The following is a 25,496-nucleotide window of genomic DNA, read 5'->3' on the forward strand; positions in this document are numbered from 1 at the left end:
CCAGGTTTATTTTGACTTTGCGTGTTTCTGTCTTGATGAGAATTTCATGAAATTTTATTTTATGAAACCCTGTCATATTCTCTTCATTAGATAAGCTGAAAAATGCATGCATTTGTTCTTTGGGGGCTTTTTTCCTTACATGTTATCCAAAAATAGTTCTGTCCTGACACGCTGACTATTTGGGGAGGTAGATGAGGTTTAATGACTCAGTATTTCCCAGACTTCTTTTCTCCGACCTGATTTGAATAAAAGTACGCTCTAGTGACCTCTCCTGCATCCAGGATGATGATTAACCAGAGAGACATGTCACGTCCTGGAAACTTCATTGTTTTAACAATGTCACACAAATTATTCAGCCTAGTGAGGCTGTTTGCATTAGGGTGGCCTATTTTAAGTCCTACTTCAGTCAATGTGTGTTGTTGTGATTTTGCTTAGCTGATATCATAGGATTTATTCCCTCTGAAATGTTATTGTTATTATATCCTTTGTATGGCATTGCTGTGGTATTAAAAATGTGGATAAAGTGTTGTCCTTTTTAGCTGCAGAAAATAGTCTGTCATTTGTTAAAAGGGTAGATTTTGAAAGGAAATATTTTAGTGGTACATGGTATTAAATATTTTGAACATTTTCGGGGTCAGCTGGCGTGCTTATCTGTGATTTGTCCCGTGCTGGTAAAATACCAGATAAAGGCAAGGCAGGCTTCAATGGATAGTATTACACACACACGCACACACGCACACACACACAACAATAGGTTGTTGTTGAACAGCTGCACATGGACCTTTGCTTTAGCTACTCATTCATAAGAGCCTTACATTTTTTCACATAGCTGTACAGTCTGTCCACATACTTTTGTGTCCTTTCGGTTTGGTTTTGCTATGAAGGGAAATCTTAAAACTACAGGGCTCAGTTATAATTTAGACAACAGTGTGCTTCCAACTTTGTGGGAACAGTTTGGTGACCTTGTGTCAACATGACAATACCCCCCATGACAATACACAAGGCCAGCCATAAAGGGATGTTTTCCCAGAGCCCTGACCCTCAACCCCATCCAACATGTTTGGGATGAGCAAACCTTAGCGCCAAACATCAGTGGCCAACCTCAGTAATGCTCTTGTGGCATTAGCAAATTAGCACTGTGTGATAGAAGAGTAGATGCTGTTCTAATGCTCATGATTTTAGAATGACATGTTTAACAATCACATTATCTGCGATATTTGAGTGTATAAATACTTTCAGTCATGTTATGTGTTTGCGGCAGTCTGAGTAAAACAAATCCCATAAAGCAGAGGCAGGAGATTAAGAGATAGATATATCAGAAACTACATTTTTTCCTGTCAAAATATTGGTATTACAGGTTGCTCCGGAGAACCATTATGTGCATGGGCTTAATCTGTTATGTGTTGTTGACTTTATTCTTAAGTGCTTTTAATATTTTAAGCACAATAAAACTTAATTTGGGGGTTTTTCTGAATATGAGCAACCCAAAATATGTTTTATTCAATCCAAAATACATTTGAAATGAATTTCTTTCATCAACTCGGATTATTTTCTGTCTCTATGACTTCCTCCAGTGTGTTGTATACACTCTGTTATTGTGCAGTGTGTCTGGGAGCCTCACAGCAGGCTCCCTAAAAATCAATGAGAATTTTGGACGGATCCATCTCAGCGGTATTAGGTGCAATTCCTCTCTCTACATGTATCTACAATGTTATCAACGTTTCGTTATTACTAAAAAGAAAATAAATCGTTCTACAAAGCCATCGAGGTTGAAGTTGTAAAACCTTGTTTTAGTTTGCTGTCGTTTATCTCAGTTGTTCTTTTTAAACCCCCCCTCCTGCTCCCATGTTGGTATAATCTGACCCGAGCTAGGAGTAGTCGGCGCTAATTTTTGCCCTGGATGTCCAAACTTCATGTTTTTAGTTAGTAAACTGCGACATTTCTAGTGAAATACACGAGACTTGTAGACTTTTTACGCTTTGAATTCCTCAGTTTCTTCTACACTTTGGCCTAAACTCGACTGGAAATATCAAACTGGACTCATTTTAGTTTGAATCTTCAGCAGCCAGACAGTTCAAAGTGCGTGATGCCAGTGAACGGAGGGGGGCTGCTCTCCCTGAGCAGATATGCAACTCAGTATTTCACCGTTAGTACCGTAAGTACAAAGCTACATTCAAAGTTTTAATAAATATAATAAAATTGATATAACTTGCTCGTGTTACAGTGCTTTTATGTTAACGCTTGTAAGGGAAAAGCAGGTTGAAGCCTGTTGCATCCTGCTGCACCTGCTGTTGAAAGCTACATCAACGTTAACGTGTAGTTTACTACGTTAGAAATACGTTTAAAAGTTAATACATATTGCTTTGATACTGTTTTGACCCCATAACTCCTGCGAATGTGTCGGGTTTTTTTGTGTATTTGACCGAATGGGTTCATTATAGTGCGCGTTACGTTATTTGTCTTCTCCTTTGGTGGTCAAAACAACATTTTTGTTTCCCTTTTTTTAAAAGTTATTCTCTGAAATTGTTGACAGTGTAGTAGTCTGTAGTATATTATAAACTCAAGGCAACAAATGTCCAAATTTACTAACCCGCTCAACTTTTTCCAGTTGTACGTGTATTGGTGTGTTGTTGCTTCACGGTGTAGTTCAGCTGTGTGTCCAGTAGGAGGCAGACAAGTACAACTCATCAGTTCAGCAGCAGCCAGCAGTGTATTCGATCTGTCTGTCTGCTGCTGGATTATGGGCTAGTTATGAGTTTAACCTTAATCCTGCTGACTGGGGTCCACTCACATCCCAGAATAAATACTGTTTGTCATATCCCACAGGTGCTTTATTCACGACGATCTTTATTTTTCATGACTTTGTTTAGTCAGCAGGTTGCAAATGACACAATATCAATGTTATCTGTTTAGTGCTTTTTAAAAACACCAATGTGTCCTAATTCAAAGAATCACACACTATCAGGGGGGTAGTGTGTGATTGTTCGTTGCAGGCTTTGTAGAGGGTTGTACTTGATATAAAAGCTGTGATTTGCATTAAAGGACATTTTTCATTTTACACAAAGTGCAAACTGACTGTAACTTTCTTAAAATGATAATCGTTTTTCAGAATGACATTAATTATATAACTAATAATGTTTTGTTTTTGAAATAAGTTAACATTTTGCTATGATGCTTGTTTCTTACAGTAGTTTATTTTTGGGGTCCTCCCCCAGTCTGTAGTCCTTGAATGTTAAATATGTTGGTAGGATGAGGGTTAAGAGACATTGGATTACAGCAGGAGGGCAGACAGGGATTCTTATGTGAAAACAGTGTAACAATTATAAAAATATTTACACACTTTCCCCTTAAACAGTCACAAACTACTTTCAGGCAAACAGATATTAAACAATAGTACAGCCTTGATTCCACATGTTACATCTCTTATCTAGAAGCCACAGATCTGTAGCTGCATTCTTCACGTCAGTAAAAGTTCAGTACAATGACACATTTTGGCAACAATTTCGCAAAACAGTTTCTGCCTCGGTATCAGTACTAAAACCAGTATTGCAACATTTCAGACAATATTCAGACAGAAACCTGTGAACTATAGTCGAAAGTTTAATTTTTAATTTGTGGTTAACAGAAAATTAATATGTAATAATATGAGTTCTTTTTACTTTATTAATGTCAAACTGTTTCTGGTTGCAGCTTCTTCAGTGTGAGGCTTTGCTGCTTTTGTATTATTGTATACAAGATATTTAAAGCCATGACTTAAGACTCTGAGAAACTGTGATGTTATTTTCAGCCCTACTGTTTACCAAGTCTAGAGCCCGACTCATACTGGATGGTTCATCTCAAGGGGCTATCCATTAATAAAAATTTCAATTATTTCTGCGGCTGATGACGATACCGATATTATGGAGTAAAACAACTCCAATATCGATATATCAGCCGATATATATTTATAGAATATATACATGAATACACACTTTTTTACAGTGATTCATCAGATTTGCTCATCACTTGTGACAAAGATATGTAATGGAGACACATTTTACAGTTTGGGTATAAACCATATGATATTAAGTGACATCAGTAAACAAAAAGAGTGAACTGAGAATTGAATAATTATCAATAGCTATAAACAAAAAACATGTACGAATATATCAAATTTGAATTAAGAAAAAGAATCAAATATATATTTAAAATGCTGCCTATATAACTTTAAAGAATTAAAAAAAAATAATATCAGCACATATAGGACAACATATCTCTGATAGGTCAATATCGGCCAATAATATCGGCGGACCGATATATCTGTTGAGCTCTAACCAAGTCAAAAACATCCTGTATGGTATAAATAATACTATTTTTGCCTTGTAATAAATACTTAACTATCAAATTATGTAACTATAATTATTAATATTTGATTTTTTGTCATCAAAGAAAAACCTGACAATGACCGGAAAAGGAAAGCAATAGATGAAATGAAAATGAAAATACATTTGTATTAGTGGAAACAAGTTCTTTCCTATTCAGTAATGAATCTGAATCAACTTACACAAAGAACAAGAAAAAATACCTTTGTATTTTATTAAATGTTAATCAAACAGACTTTATTTAAATGTATTTTTCTTGAGTTGGACTAAAATCTACCGACTTGTCTCCTTCTCTAAATAATTTATTTTGTGAGTCACGTCGTGGTGAGGATGACCCAGTATTTCAACTTCTCTCCTCATTAGTGCAAACGTATTTGTGTTTTGTTATGTAATGGCCCGAACTCAGGAGACCAGGACTTATCCAGCAGGCCTGCCTGCAAACACCCATCACAATCATATCTCATTGTACAAGAAGACACCGTTCTGGCCTCGCCTCAAGCACTTCTTCTTCGTTTTCTTCTTCGTTTTCTTTTCTTCACTGCAGCTGTAACTCTCGGTACATTGTAGTTTCTTGTTGCTGCTTCCCACCAGCTGAGTAATTATCTTTGTTTCAGTAGATAATGTGTCTCATCTGTTACAGTTTGTTTTTGTCTTTTTTCTGATGCAGAGACATGTCAAATTAACAAGAAGAGAAGTAGCCGTGTTTGACACGCTTCTTATCTTTATTGATACAACAAACTCTTCACTTCAGATGAGCATAACAAGTACATACTCTACAAAGTTCTTCTGTTGTAGTCGAGCTGGTGAGCACTCGTGTGTGTCGTTGGTTGTTTGGACAATTCAAGAACTCAGATTTTTGTTGATCTCGATCCGAGAAGGATAGTTTAATATCAGTGCCCAAAGAAAACATCTCTCTGTTTTCATTCACACAGTCCTGTCAGCTCTCTGCTGTTCTTCTGCTGCTGCTGGACATCTGGATCTAGTCAGAAGATGGTAAAAGTGGGTTATGAAAGGTGCCAAGTTGTGCCCCTGTTTCACTAAGCCTGACCTGAGATGTCAGAGCTTTCAACGCTCCACTTAAGTTACCCAAAAAAACCCAAAACCCAAACAATTTAAAACCCCAGCTACAGCTCAGATTTACACTCTGTCCATGTCTCGGTGTCAGTTTGTCTTTGCAGATGTGTGAAACATCTGTAAAAGTTTGATGAGTTTCTGATGTATGTTAGAGCAACTAACCCCGAAATGCGTTGTGAGATTTGTAGCGTTTGTGTATAAGCGCTCCGGAGTTTAATCACTGCACGCCCGTGCAGGACGCCCGTGTGTGTGTGCGCGCGTGTGTTTACACTGTCTGCAGACGGTGGGATTTGTGCTGAATGTAGGCCAGCAGAATCCCTCTTACGTCAAAGGCAGGCAGGCAGATGCAGGGAGAGAGCTGCTGCAGACGCTGCTGCTGCTGCTAGTGGTGGTAGTTTGTGAGTGCAGCTGTGGCCATGGAGGAGGAGGAGGCTGTGGCGCACATCAGTCCGCCAGAGCAGCGCCGGTGGTGAACAGGGAGAGGACGCGGAAAGAAAGAGAGAGAGTGAGAGTGATTGAGAGAACGCCCAACGATGAAGACCGTCCTCAGCCTGCACAGGAAATGGGCCCACGCGGTCAAGACCATACGTATCCTGCAGGGACTCGTGAGTGGCATTCTGGCTCATTGATAAGATCTGTGGGTCAACCATGCAGCCGCACCTTCTAATGTGGACTCAAGTGTCTGTTTGTTAATGTTATTGTGTTTCTGTGAACGTTTAAGTTGAGTTAAGTTGAGTTTTGCTTTAAAAAGAGGAGTCAGACTTTCAGAAAAGTAACTATTTATTACAATTATGATCACTTTACTACAGAAATTGAGACATGATCTGTGTTTTAGGATTTCAGAACTTTGTCCTTCATTAGAACTGATACACAGATATGATTTATTTGTTAGTTGCTTAACAGGAAATTAATTTAAACAGTTTTGCCGGTTTAAGTTTCTCAAATACTCAGATTTGGTTCTTTTTGTGTGTTTCATCTGATTGTGTGTTTGAATACAAAACTGATTTAAAGACATCTGTTGGATCGCTTGTATATCTTTAAGTTTTGGCATATAGATAAATGTATTCTTCTTCTAGTTGTTAGTTGCAGCTGTAGACTTTGCTGAGTCGTCCCTATGTTGGTTGTTACCTCTCATGAAGTTAAGCAGGTATTACATTTGAATGTCTATTAATGTAGCCTATAGTTGGGAGCGTTAATCCTTTATCATTATTATTATTATTGTTATTATTATTATTCTAAGTGCGTTTTAAAGAAAGCAGACGGATGTTAGTTGAATTTTTAATCAACGAGAGCCTGAAGTTTGTTGTCGTTGTTTTGGTCAAACCTGTCGTAAACACCCCCAGCAGCAGAGGACCCGCCATTGTTCTTTTGGGAGCTCCTAGTTGTGCAATGACAGCGCAGGCTAATTAACTGGCTTTGTCGCTACATCACGTAATATATTAATAATCTGTTGAGCGGAACGAAACCACCCGTGGTAATCTTTCCTTTCTCTTTCTCTCTCTCTCTCCGCAGAACCCGGTCATGGAGGAGACCGTGTGGGAGCAGTACACCGTGACCCTGCAGAGGGTGAGTCCCATCTGCACCACAGCTCATTTAGAATATATTTATAATATTAACAATAAAATCAGAATGTTAATGTCAGTGCTTTTAATGAAAATGACTGAAATGTATGAAACCAAGAGTTAAAAGAGTAAAGAGCAAACCGACTACAGATGATAGAGACACATTCCTCTGTCTCTTAATGACACAGCCACAGTGAACTTATGCAATGAGCTATGATGAATTACAATAGTCAGATGAGCCCCTGGTGCACTAAAAAACAAACACAGAAACATCAACTATATCTAGGCTTTTCTAAATCTGAATGAATTAAACTAAAAAGAGAATGAATATTTGATAAAGCTCTTAAAACCATTGTATGCTACTTACCCAACACTACATATAAAGTTAGTAACTAGACAGTGAAGAAAGTTGAGCGTATAACAGTTAAAGTGAAAAGTTTTTCCTTCAAGCGTTGATGGAGATCAAAGAAGAAGTGAAGGACAGTGAATGTGGGAATGATGGTTCCTGATGTCGGACACAAACATGACACCGGATGAAGTTTAGAGTTGCTCTGTGTTTGCTCAGACATGGTGTCGAAATATCCCCAATAACTAATACAAATTAAATTAATGCAGGTTTACATTCGTAAAGTAAAGAAAATACTTGTTGCTTTAATTGTTAGAACTTTTAGAAGGTTCTGCTGTATTTTATAACTTCTGTTAATATTGTATAAATAGTGCCTGCAGCCCTGTGTGTCACATATGGTTGACATGGCTCTAAAGTGGTTAATCAATTAATCAATCAACCAGTTGACAGAAACTTAAATACAATAGTTTTTTGTCAGTTATTAAGCAAAAATACACATTTTTGCCCATTACAGCTCTCAAAATATTATGATTAAAATGAATGTTGTTACAAAATGAATATGTTTAGACTAAGAGAGAAAGGATAACAATAATGTTATTAATAATATTATTCATAATAATAATAATAAACTTTATTTATAGAGCACCTTTCATACAAGGGATGTAGCTCAAAGTGCTTTACAGCTAAACATAAAAATACAGTCCAATAAAAATAATCTTCTTTTTTTTTAAATTAGACAATTTATAAAAGATTAATATTGTAATTTTTTTTACAAACTTAAATAACATGTTTGTAATCTGCTAACTTGTGTTGAGGGCTGTCATTTGACAATATTTCATGTTTGTTTGAAAAATCCTTATTCAGTTAATTTCAAGCAGTCAATCTTTATTTATATAGCGCCAAATCAAGGCACTTTTCACACAGAGCAGGTCTAGACTGTACTCTTTCATTTCTACCCAACAATTCCCCATGAGTGACACTTGGCAACAACAGGAAGGAAAAAATCCCTTTTTAAAGGGAAGAAACCTCAAGCAGAACCAGACTCTAGGTGGGCAGCCATTTGCCTCGACCAATAAATAAATAATAAATTAAAAATACATTTTAAAAAGTATTAAATGTGTGAACACAAGCAGCTGTTCAAGAACGTTACCTAAATAAACATTAGCAAAGTTATGATTTAAATAATGTGTTGAATTAGTAAACATTATAAATCTGACCAGACATTCAGTATCAGCTGTGAGTACTTTCATGTTTTCAACCCTCTGTGCCACTGACACATTTAAATAAATAGTACAAATAAAAACACTTAACCACATTAATATGACATCTCCCCACCAGCCAAGTGAATGAGGCTCTACGTTGTTGTGAATAGTAAACACGTGTGCGACTGTGTGAGCAGAGCAGAACCAGTTGAGCTTAGGTAATCATCCTGATGAACTCATTGTCTCGTGCTGCGCCCCACTGAAGCCAAAAAAGCAGACTCTTAACCCCAGCACAGCCAGCTGTCACTCTGCTTTTTACATCCACTTTTTATTCTTTTATTTGTTCTGTCTTATTAAATGAGCTGCTGCTGCTGCCTCTCTATCCTGTTTGTGTCCCTCAGAATATTTCTCACCTGGTTTAAGAAAAAGACAGCAAGAGTCCATGAGGCTTCTCTCAACCTCAAACCTAAGATTTATGGATATATTCATTACATAATACCACCCAATATTCATCTGCTTTTTGGACTGCTTTTTTGTTAGAAGACGTGCTTTATTTATCAAGGACATTGCTCGTGAATTGACAGTATTATCATGTAAATGTGCCACATTTAGCCAGCTGGCTCACTTTCATCTGCAGGTTGACGTGAACAAATTTAAAAAGACAAAGAGCAGAAAAACACTGAAGCACTTATAACAGGATAAAACAAGAACAGACATTAATCTTTTAAACATTTTTGGAGCAAACACATAAAAAATAGAACTGCAGCAGTCAGTAGATTGACAGAAAACTATTTTGATAATCAATTAAACATTTTTTTTAGTCCTTTCTTCTTTTCATTTTCTGGTTGTAGCTTCTTAAATGTGAGTATTTTCAGGTTCTTTGAGGCCTCTGTGAGTGTAAACTAAACATATGGGAGTTGCTGACGGCTGGCAAAAACAAAACATTTACTTTTGTTTGGCTAATCGATTAACTGACAGACTCATTTATCAATAACTTAGCAGACTTAACATTACAGTTGGCAGCAGAATACAGTGTTGTAAGCACATACACACACATGTGAAGCACACATGGAAAAAAATATTAAACACCACATACAGCAGGTATATTCAATCAATCAATTTGATTTTTATAGCACTTTTCATACATAGTAATGTGACTCGAAGTGCTTTATTTTGTGAAAAAATTAAACAAAAAAAATAAATAATTTTGATAATTAATGACTCAATAAAACATCATAACTGATGAATCTGCAATGAGGAAACACAATGTAATAATTCAGAATACCCAAGTAAAATCAAAGATAAATAAAATATAATAATAATAAATAATAAATAATATAATAATTAATATAAATAATAAAATAAAGTCACTATGAAATATAAAATGGGTAAAACCAGAAATGTGAGGTGGGATATTAAAAGGAACATAGCGATAAGAAGAAAAGAAAAATAATAGTAAAAGAAAAAAAAGTAAAAGAAAAGTAAAACAGACATAAAAGGTGGGTTGTATAGAGGAAAACAATCAAGCAGTATAAACTGAAAACGGATGTGGCTGGACAGAAGTTTGTTATTACATTAAAATCAGTTTTAACTCTGTAAAAATGTGGGGTCAAATCAGCAGATAAACTTCCTGTGAGTGTTATGTTTACTTTAAATTGTTCAGATGAGATGCAGAAACAAACATGGAGGTTTTTTTTAGAGGAGATTTAAGAGGTGCAGCTGAATCCTGCAGTTTAAACAAGAAAAGTGAGTGCTTGGTATGATAAAAATGTTTTTTAACTCTGACTTTGGCAAAGTCATGTAGGTACTGAGTAATAAAGGTAATATGCTTTACCTTCTAACAGACTCTGGGAACTGAAACATGCCTGATAGGTCTGATCTGGTCTGATCTATTGATTTAAAGTGACAGTCAGCAGCTCAGCAGTGTAGTGAAAAAGTAGTATCACACAAGTACTGCACATTAATAACTGAACTATATATCATACTGTTAATGCACCTGAAGAATCAATAAATATTGCATTAGGATGTCCATGCTGGTTCCCATACAGTAACAGGAAGTAGCAGTGTGTGAGAGCCATTCTGTCACTGCATTTATTACGTGGGCACAACAGATATACTAGAACACACACACACACACACACACACACACACACACACACACACACACACACACACATTTACAACCTGTTTCACACCATTAAATCCCATCATCAGTGGTAGGCTTGACATTCTCTTCTGTCATTTTTAAACCCTTTTTATACCGGTGTAGGTTTTTTTTCAGGTTTCACCTTAACTGAAAAATCAAATGTTTTTTTTTCTTGATTTTCCAGCCTCTCATGAAAGCTTTTCAAAGATCAGATAATGTCAAACATGCTTTTTTTTGGTCCAGCTTTAAAAAAGAGGCCAATATCCTGACATGACATTTTGGAGACAGTATTAGATTCTACACCACAGATTTTTTTTATAACAGGGAACATAACCTTTTGGAGTATCTTTTTAAATATTTAGGACTGCTCATGTCTTCTTCTGTGCTCCTTGATTTTTTTTTTGTTGCCTCAATTCGTCTCTCCGCTCCCACTTTCACCCTCCCTCCGCCTCCCGACGGGCCATCTGCTACAGACAGAAGGAAGTGGTGAATTGTGCGTTTTTTAAGTACAGATGGAAGGGCGGGGGATAAAGAGAGAGAGGGTCATCAAATCTCTGACCTAATCTCATCTGGGGGAAACTGGAGCAGTGGCAGGTACACGTAGAAGCACTCAGAGCTCCAACACAGTCCCAAAGAAGCAAGAAGAGCCTCCACTTCTGTGTGTGTGTGTGTGTGTGTGTGTGTGTGTGTGTGTGTGTGTGTGTGTGTGTGTGTGTGTGTGTGTGTGTGTGTGTGTGTGTGTGTGTGTGTGTGTGTGTGTGTGTGTGTGTGTGTGTGTGTGCGTGTGCACAGTACACTGACAAGCACACACACACATTCACATTTAACACTTGGGAACATTATAAAGCCAAGGATTAGCATGGATTTTAATCACACACACACACTCTCTCTCTCTCTCTCACTCACTCACACACTCACTCACTCACTCTCACACACACAATACACAGAGCTACAGAATATGGACTCACAGACCCAGACCTGCTGCATCGTTATACATGACATGTAATCACAATCCCTTTAATCAGCATGTACAATGCATATATAGCCATGATAATACAGTGTGAGCTGACATACAGCACAGGGATTACAGGCCACACACACACACACACACACACACACACACACACACACACACACACACACACACTGTGACACAGAATATATAGATACTCCACATGATTGACATGTTTTTTCTTGTTCTCAGGATCCGAAAATGGGCTTTGGCATCGCAGTGTCAGGGGGACGAGACAACCCCAACGATGAAAGTGGCGAGACGTCCATCGTGGTGTCCGACGTCCTGCAAGGAGGACCTGCTGATGGCTTGTTGTTGTGCGTACTTTTGGTCTTCATTTAGATTTTAGATTTTTATTAGTTTACACGTATACAAGTAATACAGATTATATACATACAAGCAGCTTACGATGTGATGGTGAAGTGCAAAAGATCCTCACAGGGGCTTATTCTGGGCACCTTTCAATGCAACGGTTACATTAATCAAAGACAAAAGAGAAAATGAAATTTATTAAAAGGAAGGTCAAAAGAGAGATTAAGATTTCACTACAGATACAGATAACAGGTTTACATATAAATGATTTTAAGCTTTTACTTTGAATGCCTACATTCAGCAAACTTTAAAATAGTTAAATTATTTACCAGCTACATTACTGACAAACAAAATTACTTTTTTATGAAGTTGTTGAATACATTCTTATTAAATTAGGGCAACACTTCATGTCCCCCTTCAGTGGTGAAAGCACTTAAATGATCCCTTGTAAATATTTGGGTCAGTAAAGTCCTTGAATGACAAAATAATAATTATTTTTCTTTTATAGGCCAAAAAATAAAAAGCTAGCCAGAAATTTTTTAGGATTTCATCTCTTCTCTAATGTTCACAACACCACAACAATTTCTAAGAATACTGGATCAAAGGATTTATTTTTCTGCTTGCGCCAAACATATTATAGACCTTACCCACAAAGCCATTAATGTTCCACCTTTCACTCAAAGTTCACATTAAATTCTAAAATAGTTTTGTCTTTATCTTTGAATTGAACATTCACATTTCCGTTTTTCTGCGTTTAGTGAGAATGATCGAGTGGTGCAGGTGAACGCCATCCCCATGGATGGAGCCATCCACTCCTTCGCCGTGAACACCCTCAGGAAGTGTGGCAAAGTAGCCAAAATAGTAAGTTACAGATTTGGTTTGTTGTTTTCTGTTACTCATTTAATAATAAATGAGTGTTTATTTAAGTTGCATAATCTAAATCTTTTGTTCTTTGTCTCTAACAGACAGTCAAGAGGCCCAGGAAGGTTCCAGTAAATCTTCTGAATGGTCCCCCATCACCCGATGACAGAGTCTTCAACAACGACTACAATGACGACTACAACTACGATCAGGACCGCCGCAGCGTGTACAGCGCCCGCAGTGGGGGGCGCGAGCACAGCCCGGACAGGGATCGAGGCGGCAGAGGTTACGTGGATTCTGGCTACCAAACACGCGAGCGTGACTACGACAGAGACTATGACCGGCGGGAGCGGGGCAGGAGCGCCGAGAGAGAACTGAGCCCGGACCGGCAGCCCAGGAGAGACGGCAGCAGGGGTCGAATGCTGGATAAAGAACGCAGCCCGGATCGCCGCTACAGGAGCGACCACATGTTGGATCGCGACTACAGCCCAGACAGAAGGTACCGCAGCGAGCGAGCGCTGGATCGAGACCACAGTCCCGACCGGCGCTACCGCAGCGAGCGAACCCTTGACCGCGAGTACAGCCCGGACCGGCGCTTCCGCAGCGAGCGAGCACTGGACCGCCACCAAAGCCCGGCACCCAGCCACGGGCGCGACCACAGCTTCGAACGGGGACGGGAACGCCTCCCCAGTGACCCGAGGAAGTACGACGAGCCGATAAAGCGGAGCGGAAGCAGGGACCGCCTGGACCGCTCACCATCACCCGTCGCCATGCCCATCCCTATGCCACGTCCTGTCCGGGACCACGAGCCACTGGAGAAACCTATGAACGTGCTGCTGCTCAAGAACCAGCCCAACGAAGGTGAGGAGTTATTGTAATCTAAGTTGGTACTTCTCCAAAAAAAAAGGTTAAACTTCTAATTTCCAAGACAGTCCAGCCAAATCTTCTTTCCTCTTCATCTGGAAACTGTTTCCATGTTTAACACTTTAGTTTTATTTTACAGCCACCATTTCAAAATAGGAAACAGCATCTTTTATAAAGAATCAAGAGCACAAAAACTAGTAAGACCTGTTTTGAGGGGATGGTGGGTGAAATTATTTCTAAATTATACAGAAATAGTTGAAAACTACCTTTAGAACAAAGTGTCGTTACTCCTAATTCTGTGACCTACCAGGTTCTGTGACATTAAGAGGTTCAGTTTGTCTCGAAGTATGTCTCCCCCATTTCCCCTTGACTTAACCTGAACCCTAACTTATCTCCAACCCCAAGATAAAGCCAACTTTGACACAAGACTAAAGTAATTCCCTTTTCATATAACAGAATCTGTGCGAGTAAGTCACACACAGTCTATTTATAACAAAGTCTAGTATGATAAATGTATTTTGTACCTTTTTAATATAATGTTACACAGATTAAATCATTATATCATTTTTTTTTCTTGTTTTCCAGAGTACGGCCTTCGTCTGGGCAGCCAGCTCTTCATCAAAGAGATGACCAGCACTGGACTCGCCAGCAGAGATGGAAACCTGCAGGAAGGAGACATAATACTGAAGGTAGTGTCCTCAAAGTCATGAAAGAGTCTCATGTCAGAATAGGATTGATTCATCTTCATCATGATCACTCTCTCTCTATCTGTAAAAACTATTCGAAAGCATAATTTCACAGGCTCCTACACTGCAGTATTGTTTCTTTGGTACTTTCTGCAGCAATAAGTACCTGAACGTCTTTTAATTTCCTCCTCTCTGTCAGATTAACGGCACAGTGACAGAAAACCTGTCTCTCAGCGACGCGGGGAAACTAATCGAAAAGTCTCGCGGGAAGCTGCAGCTGGTGGTGCAGAGAGACAAACAGCAGGTGTTGATCCGTGTCCCCCCGATGGTGGACAGCGACTCAGAGCTCGATGGTGAGAGATACTCGAAACTGAAAAGCAGCAGGTCCTACCCAGTGTAAAGGCAAACGTGGCATGTGGCCATCATCATCATGTTTAAAAAAAAAACCACTACATATGAACTTCAAATGCCGAAATGTTGTTGCCTGTTGTTGTTGTTTTGTATTTACCCATCAAACCTGTTTTCCCTTCATACAATAAAGCTTTTACTCACATGTCAGTTTTTAGTATTATTTAAATTTGTACATGTTTTATACAAACATTTCACAAAACAGTGAGCTAACCACACATCCACCAAATGATCATGATTAATCCTCCACCTTCATGATAACTCACTCTTTTATACCTATTTTTAATGTCACATGACCAGCTGGAGAGCTGCGATTGGCTGGGGCCAATCTGGATAAGTGGTATGAGTGGATTGTTCACGCACCAAACATCTGCAGGGAGGCGGGGGGAATAGCCAGAAGACGTGTGACCCACTTTGTCTGGTTTTGGGACTGTGTGTGCGTGTGTGTGTGTTTGTGTGTTCTTACTCGCCTTTGGCAGGGTGATCTAATCCACCACCATAATCCTACTATTGGATATGACAGAATTTCATTATGTTAAGGTTCGCGCTGCAGCAGCTGTCTGGTTTCTGCCATCCAGGATCCCTCTGTGTGAAGGTCTCTGACAACAATAGGTGTGTGTGTGTGTGTGTGTGTGTGTGTGTGTGTGTGTGTGTGTGTGTGTGTGTGTGTGTGTGTGTGTGTGTGTGTGTGTGTGTGTGTGTGTGTGTGTGTGTGTGTGTGTGAGAGAGAATTTTCAGCTCTCAAATCACCTGTGATGTTATTTATCACTTCATTTACTATAATCAAACATTTTTCTCTGTTGCATTTCAGTGCTCTTAGTCATGATCAAGATCCTCTAACACATATAATTAGTGGGTTTACTCCATTTTGTGCAGTGATCTGACCTTCATTCATCTGGCACTGGTGTATTTTTCTACTGCATGACCTGTGGGCCATTTAAATTGTGTAAAAGCCCTGTTATGTAATGAAAAACATTTACTGGAGCATCAAGGAGAAATGAATGATTCATTATTTTCAATACAGGATCAGATACACTTTAGTCTGAAGTTTGAGAAAAGTTTCAGAAAAGTTATATTTTTCAATCCGTTTTTTTTGTTTGTTTGTGTTTTTGTGTTTGTCTGTTTTGCAGATATCTCTGAGATCGAGTCGTACCGCTCCTACTCTCCGCAGGACGACAGGCGGGGCCACCACTCCGACCTCTCCTCCCATTCCTCCAATGAGAGGCTCAGAGAGAAGCCCAGGTAAACTGTTGTTAAACCTTCACTCACACCTAAAGATTTAACTGCTTGTGTTAGAGCTTAATTGTGCTCAGGAGCTACAGAAATGTAAACAACACAACAACAAACAACTGAAATCTCTTAATCAGCAACATAAAAAAAATAGATTTTTAAGAGATTTTTTCTTAGAAAGTTCATGTACTACTGTGTTTTTCTTATTTTTGTGTTTGTCATTTATTTTGTGTCTTTGATCATCTAAATATGAGTCCATATTTACTGAGATATCTCCAGTGATATTTTATTATCCCTGTGTTGTTAAATACAGCAGAAAGAAAATCAGGATAATGCAGGATTATGTTGATTCATGCTTCACGAAGCTTCGCCAATCCATCACATCAAATAAGAGAATTTGCCACAGTGATACTCATGAATTAAATGTTTCTAATAAAGATAAAACATATTCTAATAAATAGAATTTCTCACTGTTCTAGAGAGGATCCGCCTAAGAGGTTGGCAAAAATGGGCGCCATGCCAACACCATTCAGAGGTTTGGAGAGAGCGGTGGAGGACTTGCCCCCGCTGCAGTCAGAGAAGGAGGAGCCACGAGCAGAAACGCCACCAGGTAAACAGGTTTCTGCTTCCGAAAATCCAAAAGTTTTAATAATACACCTGTTAATGTGAAATGTTAACATGTTTTCTTTACTGTTTCTCCAGCACCAGCAATTGCGGTAGGCCCAAAGTTTCACGTTCCTCCAAAGGTGCCTCTTAAGCCAAGTATACATGACCAAGAAGTATACGGGTTAGTACATCATGAATTATAAAGTTATATTTGAGCATCATCTCTCCCTGGACAGAGACTCATAGTTTAGAGAACTGACTTTGACATTCTTTCTTCTCCCTCTCATTTGCGACTGAATGATGAAATCCTGCTCACATCATCCAGGCCGAACACAGTGATGGTGCGTTTCCAGAAAGGTGACAGCGTGGGTCTGAGGCTGGCGGGAGGAAACGATGTGGGCATCTTCATTGCTGGTGTTCAGGAGGACAGCGCAGCTGAGCAGGAGGGTCTGCGCACAGGAGATCAGATCATGAAGGTGAGGTGGCTTTTTATCCCAGCATTCAAAATCTGTTAAAAAAAAAAAAAAAAAATCATTCACATGACCCAATAGCACAAGACATTAAATGTGAATTAGGATCTCTAGTAGGGCTCTGTCTAGGCTGTAGGTACTAATTATTAAGGTACTATGAACATATCATGATGACAAACCTTTTTAATATGTAAATGTAAAGTAATTAAAGGCAAAATTTGTGTAGTAAATATATACCAAAGGCCAGATTAGAAGCTGCTATCACTCCAAATGTATTAATAGTAATGTAAGTTATTAGAGATTTACAGATTGGACCTTTAACTGATAATTGTGTGTTGTGTCTCAGGTTGTTTTGACATCTATACCATTTCACTGTTTCCGAATGGCATGTCTTGTCTGTTATGTCTGTCTCAGGTGAACAACATGGACTTCAGAGGTATGGTGCGTGAGGATGCGGTCCTCTACCTCCTGGAGGTTCCCAAAGGAGAAGATGTAACCATTCTCGCTCAGAGCAAACCTGAAGGTACTGTGTGCTGCATAAATAATACTGATGATTATACTAATAAATGTATGTGTAGAGCAGATTTCATACAAAGATGCAGCTCAAAGCGCTTTACAAAACAAGATAGAAAAGAAAGTTAGGCCAAAAATGTAAATGATAATAAAAAGTTTGATAACAGTACAATAAAACATTTAAAATGATACCAATAAAGTAAAAACATATGCATTTGAATACCAAAGATTAAACAATGCTGAGTAAATGCATGCTAATCAAACTAATACAGACTTTTACTATGAATAAGAAGAATGTTAAAAAAGATAAGGTGTCCACTGGTAGTCCACTGGTTCATACTTGTGCCACATAACCATACTGTTTGCACACCATTGTTTCACATCCATTCCGTTCCGTCCATTCCACTCACACATACATACATGTGTGAGTAATATTTTGCTCATTCACTTCATTGTTTCACATCATTGGTACAATTCAATAAAAATGTGTGCTAGATTTTTGCATACATTCACACAGATACACCATGTAGATAGAGAAAAGCAGTGGGCCTAGGATCAAACCTTGTGGTACACCAAATCCACTCCAATACCTAGAAGTCATGTTTGATTTTTAGTTATGTTTCATGCTCTTATTTCTCAGAATGACATAATGGTTTTTGGGTTTCTGTTTCAGTGTACAAAGACATTTTAGCATCTGGCAGAGGCGACTCTTTCTTCATCAGGACCCACTTTGAGTATGAGAAGGAAGCACCTCAGAGCCTTCCTTTCACCAGAGGAGAGATCTTCAAAGTGACAGACACTCTTTACGACGGCAAGCTGGGCAACTGGCTGGCAATCCGTACGGACAAAGACAACCAGCTGCTGGAGAAAGGGATCATCCCAAACAAGAGCAGGTGAAATCAAAAATGTCATTAAGAATCATGGGAATGTGAAACTTTCTGAATTAAACGGAAGTGGTTATAAGACACACTGCTAACCAAAGCTCCTTTTTGTTTTACATCACAGAGCAGAGCAAATGTCCAATGTCCAGAACGCTGCCCGGGCCGCATCGGGCAATGACAGAGGAGACTTCTGGAGGCTGAGAGGTCAAAGGGCGGCAAAGAAGAAAGATCTCCGCAAGAGCCGAGAGGACCTGTCAGCTGCTCCGGTCACCACACGATTCCCAGCCTACGAGAGGGTGGTCCTACGTGAAGGTACTGTAAAAAATTATCCACTGGCAGCTGTGCAGTTTCTTGTGTTTTTCCTGGATGTCTGTAGCTCAACTTGCATCCTCTCTGTTGTTTTATTTCAGCTGGTTTCAAGAGACCTGTGGTGATCTTTGGGCCCATTTCTGACATAGTGAATGAGAAACTGGCCAACGACATGCCAGACGACTTTGTTGTCGCCAGTAAGTGCTTACATCATTACTTCATTGAACTGTGCTGTTAAATATCATACTGACTGAATATTGGAGGTATTTCTGGAGTCGGCGCCAACAAAAACAGATTGTTACACACATACTTCATCCTGCTCTGTGAATAATTTATTTCCTCTTTCAGAAACGGAGCCCAAGGATGCAGGAACCGAGAAATCCTCTGGAGTGGTGAGACTAAACACCATTCGACAAATCATTGAACAGGTGCGTATTCTCTTAACAGGAAAAAAAAAGCATCATCACAGGATGAAAAAGCTGTTATCTAACATTCAACTACATCTTCCTCTTATTCTCAGGACCGCCATGCCTTGTTGGACGTGACCCCCAAAGCCGTGGACACCCTGAACTACACCCAGTGGTACCCCATCGTCGTTTTCATGAACCCAGACAGCAAGCAAGGCGTCAAGACCATGAGGAACCGCCTGGCTCCCGGATCCAGCCGCAGCGCTCGCAAACTGTACGAGCAGTCCGTCAAACTGAGGAAGACGTGCACCCACCTTTTCACTTGTAGGTGTTAAAAGATGCTTTACAGCTTTTAAGACTGAAAATAGGAATAAGAATGAGCAAGTAAAAGCAGCCACCTGAAGCACCACAGACACATTGTAGATGAATTCCAATCTAACTCGTGTTGTTTTTGGGTACGTTTAGCATCCATCGACCTGAACTCAGCCCATGACGCATGGTACGGCAGCATGAAAGATTCAATCCGGGAGCAGCAGGACAGATCTGTGTGGGTGTGTGAGGGCAAGGTGAGTCTTATTATGTGTGACTGACATATTGCTGCATCACATAATAATATGAATTTTGCTGTGACGCGTTGGTTGGATAGGTGTAGTCACCTTCCTCTGTGTTGTTTCTTCTTCTTAGCTTGACGGCTCAGAGGAGGACCTGGATCTCCACGACGACCGCATGTCTTACCTGTCGGCGATGAGCGCGGACTACCTGAGCATGGACAGCCGGCTGACCAGCGACTACGAAGACACGGCAGACGAGGGCGGGGCGTACACCGACAATGAGCTGGACGAGACGCTGGACGAACCTCAGCCTGTGTCGGCCATCAGTCGATCCTCAGAGCCCGTGCTGCCAGACGAGGTGGGCTGGGGTCCACCCTTTCACTACTGATTACTTGTTGTTTTTAAAAGTGTGTGTGTAGGTGTAATCTGACCCTTTCAACCCTCCTGTGTCTCTGTGTTGGTGTGTCTTTGTGTGTGTGTGCGTAGAAGCCTCACCCTGAACCCCGGGGTCGTATGAGGAGGGCAGGCAGCAGAGAGGTGCTGAACAGAGGGCCCAGTCCTCCCCCTGCGTTTGTCCCTGAACCCCCGAAGGTGAGAACCTGCCCTCAATCCCGACTCCCCCCTCCCAAAAAATAAAGTAGAATCAAAGTACAGCTACAGTAAGATTTAGAATGTGGATGGAGATTTTCAGGATATTTTGGTAAAGATCTCCATTCACACTGAACAAAACCAAAAAAAAAACTGCATCACAGCAAACATCTGGACATCTGGAGCAGGACTAAACACATTAAACCTCCATTCTGTGCCCTTCTCCCTGTCATCATCTACACCTTGTTTTAATAGAGACAAACTCACAATTTTCTGTTTCTGTTATCAGACAATGAAACTAGTAGAATATTACTTCTAATCTAACCAAACAGTCCGTCCCAAGATGTCCCAAGTGATCGCCTGAAAACATTAAAACAGAACAGAAATAGAGGTTCAAGATAACAGCTGTGTGAGATCAGCTGATTTGTGGTAAGAGAAAGGTTGTCTTTTTAACTTAACTGCCCCACTGCCACCACCAGTCATGCCTGGATAAACTTGTGTCCTCATTGCAAAAGCTAAGTTATAGCTCGGTGCAAATTAAAACACCTAGTTTATCCACTTGGTTTGAGTAAGAAAAGTTGGCCATGTTTTCATGGAGAGCTGAAACTGAGTGAAACAGGTGGGGGGGAAAAAGTAATGTTTATTAACATTTTTTACCTTTATTTGACAGTAGATGGTAAAGAGGCTGACAACAAACAGGGAGTCGAACCAGGGACGCTGCGATTATGCAGAATGCGTGGTGTAACCACTTGGCTATCAAAGTGCCCCATATTCATTTTTAAATAGACCTTTTATTTGAAATATTAATGAAATTTGTCAAATTTAGATTATAGATCAGTTTCTGGAGTTGAGAAAAGGAAGAAAGGAACTTGCACACAAGTGTAAATTGAAATACAAACAACTGTTGGAGTAATGTAAATTCCAAATTTTAACATTTTGCATGTTTCATTCCCTTTGAAAGGTTTTTATTTGAAGTAGTTTTTTATTTCCAAGGCTGACGTTTTTAAACTTTGAAAAATATTATATTAATATTTAAACATACTTTTAAAAGGCAGGTTACGGTTCAGTTTTTCTATCTGGAGGTGAACATTTCCTGTTTTGGTGGGTTTAATTCTGGAGCAAGTTTTAATTTGAATGCGCAGGACACAGAAGCGGATTGTCCCGAAACATTTCAAATGGACCAGAATATACTAAACAGGCTTTTTCCTCCGTCAGGTGCGACCTCATACTCGGACTGACTCATCACGCAGCTATGACTCACACTCCAGCAGCACCATCAGCAGCGACGCGGTCGGAGCCAACAAACCGCTTCCCCCTCCTGTGGCCCTGAAGCCCACCGTACGTCTGAACCAGCCGGCAGAGGAGCAGAGCCCGAGGAAGGAGGAGGCGGACCCCGCCAACAAGTCCTTCCTGGGCAAGGTTAGTATTATTATTATTATTATTTTATTGTTTATTGCTATTTTATTACTGATTCACCTTAATATGTTAAACTGCACATTTTTCTGACTCGTCCAACATTTAAAATCATTTTTCTGATATGTTAATACTTCTCTATCCAACTTTCTTCTTCTGTCAATTTCCTTGCTTCTAATATGAAATAGCAAATGGGTGACCAGGTAACTGAACATGTCTGCATTCTACCTTCAGTGTTTGTTGTCCTCTTTTTAAATCACTCATTTGTATCCATTGTGATGATGCTCAACTGTTTTTACTCCTCAGTGTCACCTTCACTCGAATATTTCATTTAACAGCCAGTCTGAGTTTATGTGACTCATACCACCATGTAGATGCATCTATTATGTATCAATAAAAAAGGAATATTAATGTTAAGATGTATTTATTTCCTTTTAGATTAAAGCCTTTGAGAAGATGGACCACCTGGCCCGAGCTCAGAGGATGCTGGAGCTGCAGGAGGCAGAAAATGCTCGAGTATGTGTTATTGTCACTTTAAAAAGTTCTCTACTAATCTAATAATATCTTCAAAATATCTTAATTTTCTGTGATTTCTTGAGTGTTTAAGAACTTGAGAGTTAATAAAACCTCTTGTAGTTACTTGGGGTGCATCAGGATGTCTTGTGTGTTTTTTCTATATTAGTTCTGACATATCTGGGTCTTGTTCCTCTCCTCACACAGTTGGAAATTGCCCAGAAGCATCCAGACATCTACGCCATCCCAGTCAAACTGCCAAAACCCAACCTCAACCGTCCTCAGCCAATAGGGTGAGAGCATCAGTCCTCATCATTTACTTTTATATTAAGATGTTGTAGCTTATTATCCATTTGTCTCATAAAAGATAAACTGCTGGATGACTGCTGTCTGTGTTCGTGTCATCAGTTCAAGCTCCAATCCCGAGCCACAGACTCCCTCCAGGCCACCGTACTCGGAGACGAGAGGACACGAAGACGAGGAGGCCGAGTACCGCCGACAGCTGGCCGACCAGAACAAGAGAGGCTACTACAATCACCAAAAATACAAAGACACTGAGCTGTAGGTTCATAGTCAGGACATCGTCACAACACGACCGCTCAAGTCCTTCCACATTGATGCAATGAGCATTACAGCACCCGTTACCCCGGTAACAGGTGATGCAGCCTCATCTCGATATAAACTCTCAGAAGTTTTTTGCATGTGCAGTGAGATTCCTGGGAAGACTCTGATTTCAGACACTTTTCAACACAAGTTTGTACAGAGAGTGTTTGATCAGCCTGGATAGTACAAGTGCAAGTACACTGTGTTGTTTCTTTGTTTTTTTTTTACCTTCGCACCCGTCCCGAAAAAAAAAAAAGAACGGGAGATTTTTTTTCTCTTGTGCTTTTTTCAGACCTGATATTTCACTGTATATATTTGGTTTTTTAATGTGTCTGAAGAGTTTTTTGTTACAAGTGAGGTTTGTTTCCTCTCATTACACTAAATACAGAGCTCTACTTCCTCTCATATCACAATTATTTAGTCACAGAGTTAAGCATCTGTTTTTCTGAAAGATAAATACCATGTGAATAACTAATAATCCAGAATCCTCAAAAATCCCTCAGGGATTAAAAATGATTATTCTTCACTACATGAAAAAAAAAAACGTAGTTTAAGTGTCACCTTGCTGTTTCCTTTCCTGGAAGCTGCTGTTGTGTCTCTTTGCTTGCTTTTTAGAAAGAAGAAAATAATAATCATGATATATTCTATGAAAATAATATGAATATAGGCAAATATAACTCAAATTTTGTTTCACTTTTGTACAAATTGAGCAAGAAAATAATGTGTGTCACGTCTGGTTACCATCTTTGTTTTAGATGTAGAAAGTCATAACTTCAACAATGGGTAATAATAACAGAAGTGTTTATTAAATATGCAGTAGACAGAATATTTGTTCATCCAGATGATTTGAAGAGTCTTTGAGGATTCTAGAAACTCAGAACCGTGTTGTTGTTCAAAGACCTGCATTTTTTAAAGATTTCTGAGTATTTATGTTTTAGAAAAACCTTATAAAAACAGGTAATACATGACACCATGCTGCACCCAAACCACTGCAGATTGCACAGTGTATCTGGACTGTTTGGGTTTTACATTTTATTAATGAGCCATGTATGGCTTATAACATTTTTCCACACTATTAACAAGCATGTTTATTCAACACTAATGTTAAAATTAGCGTGTCAGTTTGGGTCATGCTCCGTGTCAGCAGCTGCTCTGTTAGTAGGTGGGTGTTGGACTTCCTCCTCCTCCTCCTCTTCCTCACTCTCATGTCAAGTCTTCTGATGAATTGTTCATCTCTACATTCCCAACTGAACATTTGTATATACAGTGCGCTATGTGATATATGTGTGCATTTTTGGGGAAGCAGCACATTTTCAAGTGCCTTGTAGCTCTTAATGGACAAAAGCATCAGACTGCTTCAAATAGAAACATGTTCCATAATGTGGACCAAACAATAGAAGACAGGTGACTTTTTTATGGAGACAGATAAAATAGTTCTAGATTTAATTAACTGGAAACCTTTCTTTTTTAATTTACCGTCTAACTTCTTTAGTATGGAAGCACATCCGCTTCACCAAAGAAAAATGATTAGAAGTCATAATAACACATAAATAATTAAGTTTCAAAGGATCTGAATATTACCAGATTCATGAAATCTGTCTTAATGAGTACAAATTATGAGATATGAAGTCATAATTACAACATGAGGATCTTTTAAACATAGTCATCTCTGTTAATTATGAGATGTGATCTAATCACTACAAGTTTAGTTTAAAATGACAAGAAAACGTTTCCTCCTTTGTGTGTTTGGTGAATTTGCCTGCACAGCATTTCTGTATTGAATTCAACTGGAACAGACAGAGCTGGTAAATGTTCAAGATTTCACCTGTTACAATGTTTGACAATGATTCAGACTCTGAGGTGGACGTAAGCTGCTTGTAACCAGAGATAATACCATTTTTAATTGTTTTTATATTGAATTCACGCTCAAATCAGCCTCTGAGGTCTCTGTACACGAGCGTGTCGGGGATGTGGTGACGACAATCACGTTGGTTGATCAGTTTCTTTTTAAAGTGTCAGTTTGTGATTTTTCTCCCTTTTTTTCTTCTTTTTTTGTTTGTGATCTCCTGAGTATTATGGAACAGACTCATGGGAATTTTAATAAATAAATAAATAGTTTTTTTTTACATTATGTTTGTTTGGAAGTGTGAAGTTCTACTTTTGTTGTTGGAGCAGTTTGGAGAGATTAAATGCTTTAAGATTTAACACGTAAAGGGCAGTCCACATCGGTTTGAGGTGTTTCTGGAGCATTTTTGACGTCACTCATCCATCTCGCAACATATTTACTTCAGTTTAAACAAATAGAACAATCCACACGACTCCAAGAAAAAAACATCAACATGTTATTTTTTCCCTCGGAACATTTAAAAATATAAGCTGGTTTTGAGGCAGTAAAATGAATAGAAAACCATAATCCATTTAATTTGGATTTGGATTGGAACTGTAACAAACAAACAAACCACAATTTACCTCTCGCTTTCTTTTCTTCTGTTTATTCAGCAGAATTGTACATGCATTCCCCCTTGAACTTGTCCAGTTTAAAGTTTTGGGTTGCCCTGACAACTTATAGGTCCAACAT

At 39.2% G+C, this 25,496-nt stretch overlaps 1 protein-coding gene across 2 annotated transcripts; it reads left to right on the forward strand.

Annotated features, from left to right (window-relative positions):
* The first annotated feature begins 1,873 nt into the window (after window positions 1-1,873).
* On the forward strand, window positions 1,874-25,043 carry tjp2a (tight junction protein 2a (zona occludens 2)). Of its 2 annotated transcripts, none has more exons than XM_062434250.1 (24): window positions 1,874-2,155; window positions 6,948-7,001; window positions 11,896-12,020; window positions 12,774-12,876; window positions 12,981-13,737; window positions 14,326-14,429; window positions 14,626-14,779; window positions 15,965-16,076; window positions 16,544-16,674; window positions 16,767-16,851; window positions 16,996-17,146; window positions 17,555-17,663; window positions 18,327-18,546; window positions 18,659-18,846; window positions 18,945-19,040; window positions 19,192-19,271; window positions 19,364-19,574; window positions 19,716-19,816; window positions 19,935-20,159; window positions 20,288-20,392; window positions 21,605-21,808; window positions 22,241-22,318; window positions 22,523-22,608; window positions 22,724-25,043. In XM_062434250.1, exons 1-24 carry the CDS (start codon window positions 2,087-2,089, stop codon window positions 22,878-22,880), a joined length of 3,705 nt encoding a protein of 1,234 aa, XP_062290234.1. In that variant the 5' UTR covers window positions 1,874-2,086; the 3' UTR covers window positions 22,881-25,043. The 2 variants fall into 2 exon arrangements, with proteins under 2 accessions (XP_062290234.1, XP_062290233.1); XM_062434249.1 differs by lacking the exon at window positions 1,874-2,155 and adding an exon at window positions 5,606-6,040.
* Window positions 25,044-25,496: the final 453 nt, after the last annotated feature.

This window comes from Scomber scombrus, chromosome 15, assembly GCF_963691925.1.
Source record: "Scomber scombrus chromosome 15, fScoSco1.1, whole genome shotgun sequence".
NCBI classification, from domain to species: domain Eukaryota; kingdom Metazoa; phylum Chordata; class Actinopteri; order Scombriformes; family Scombridae; genus Scomber; species Scomber scombrus.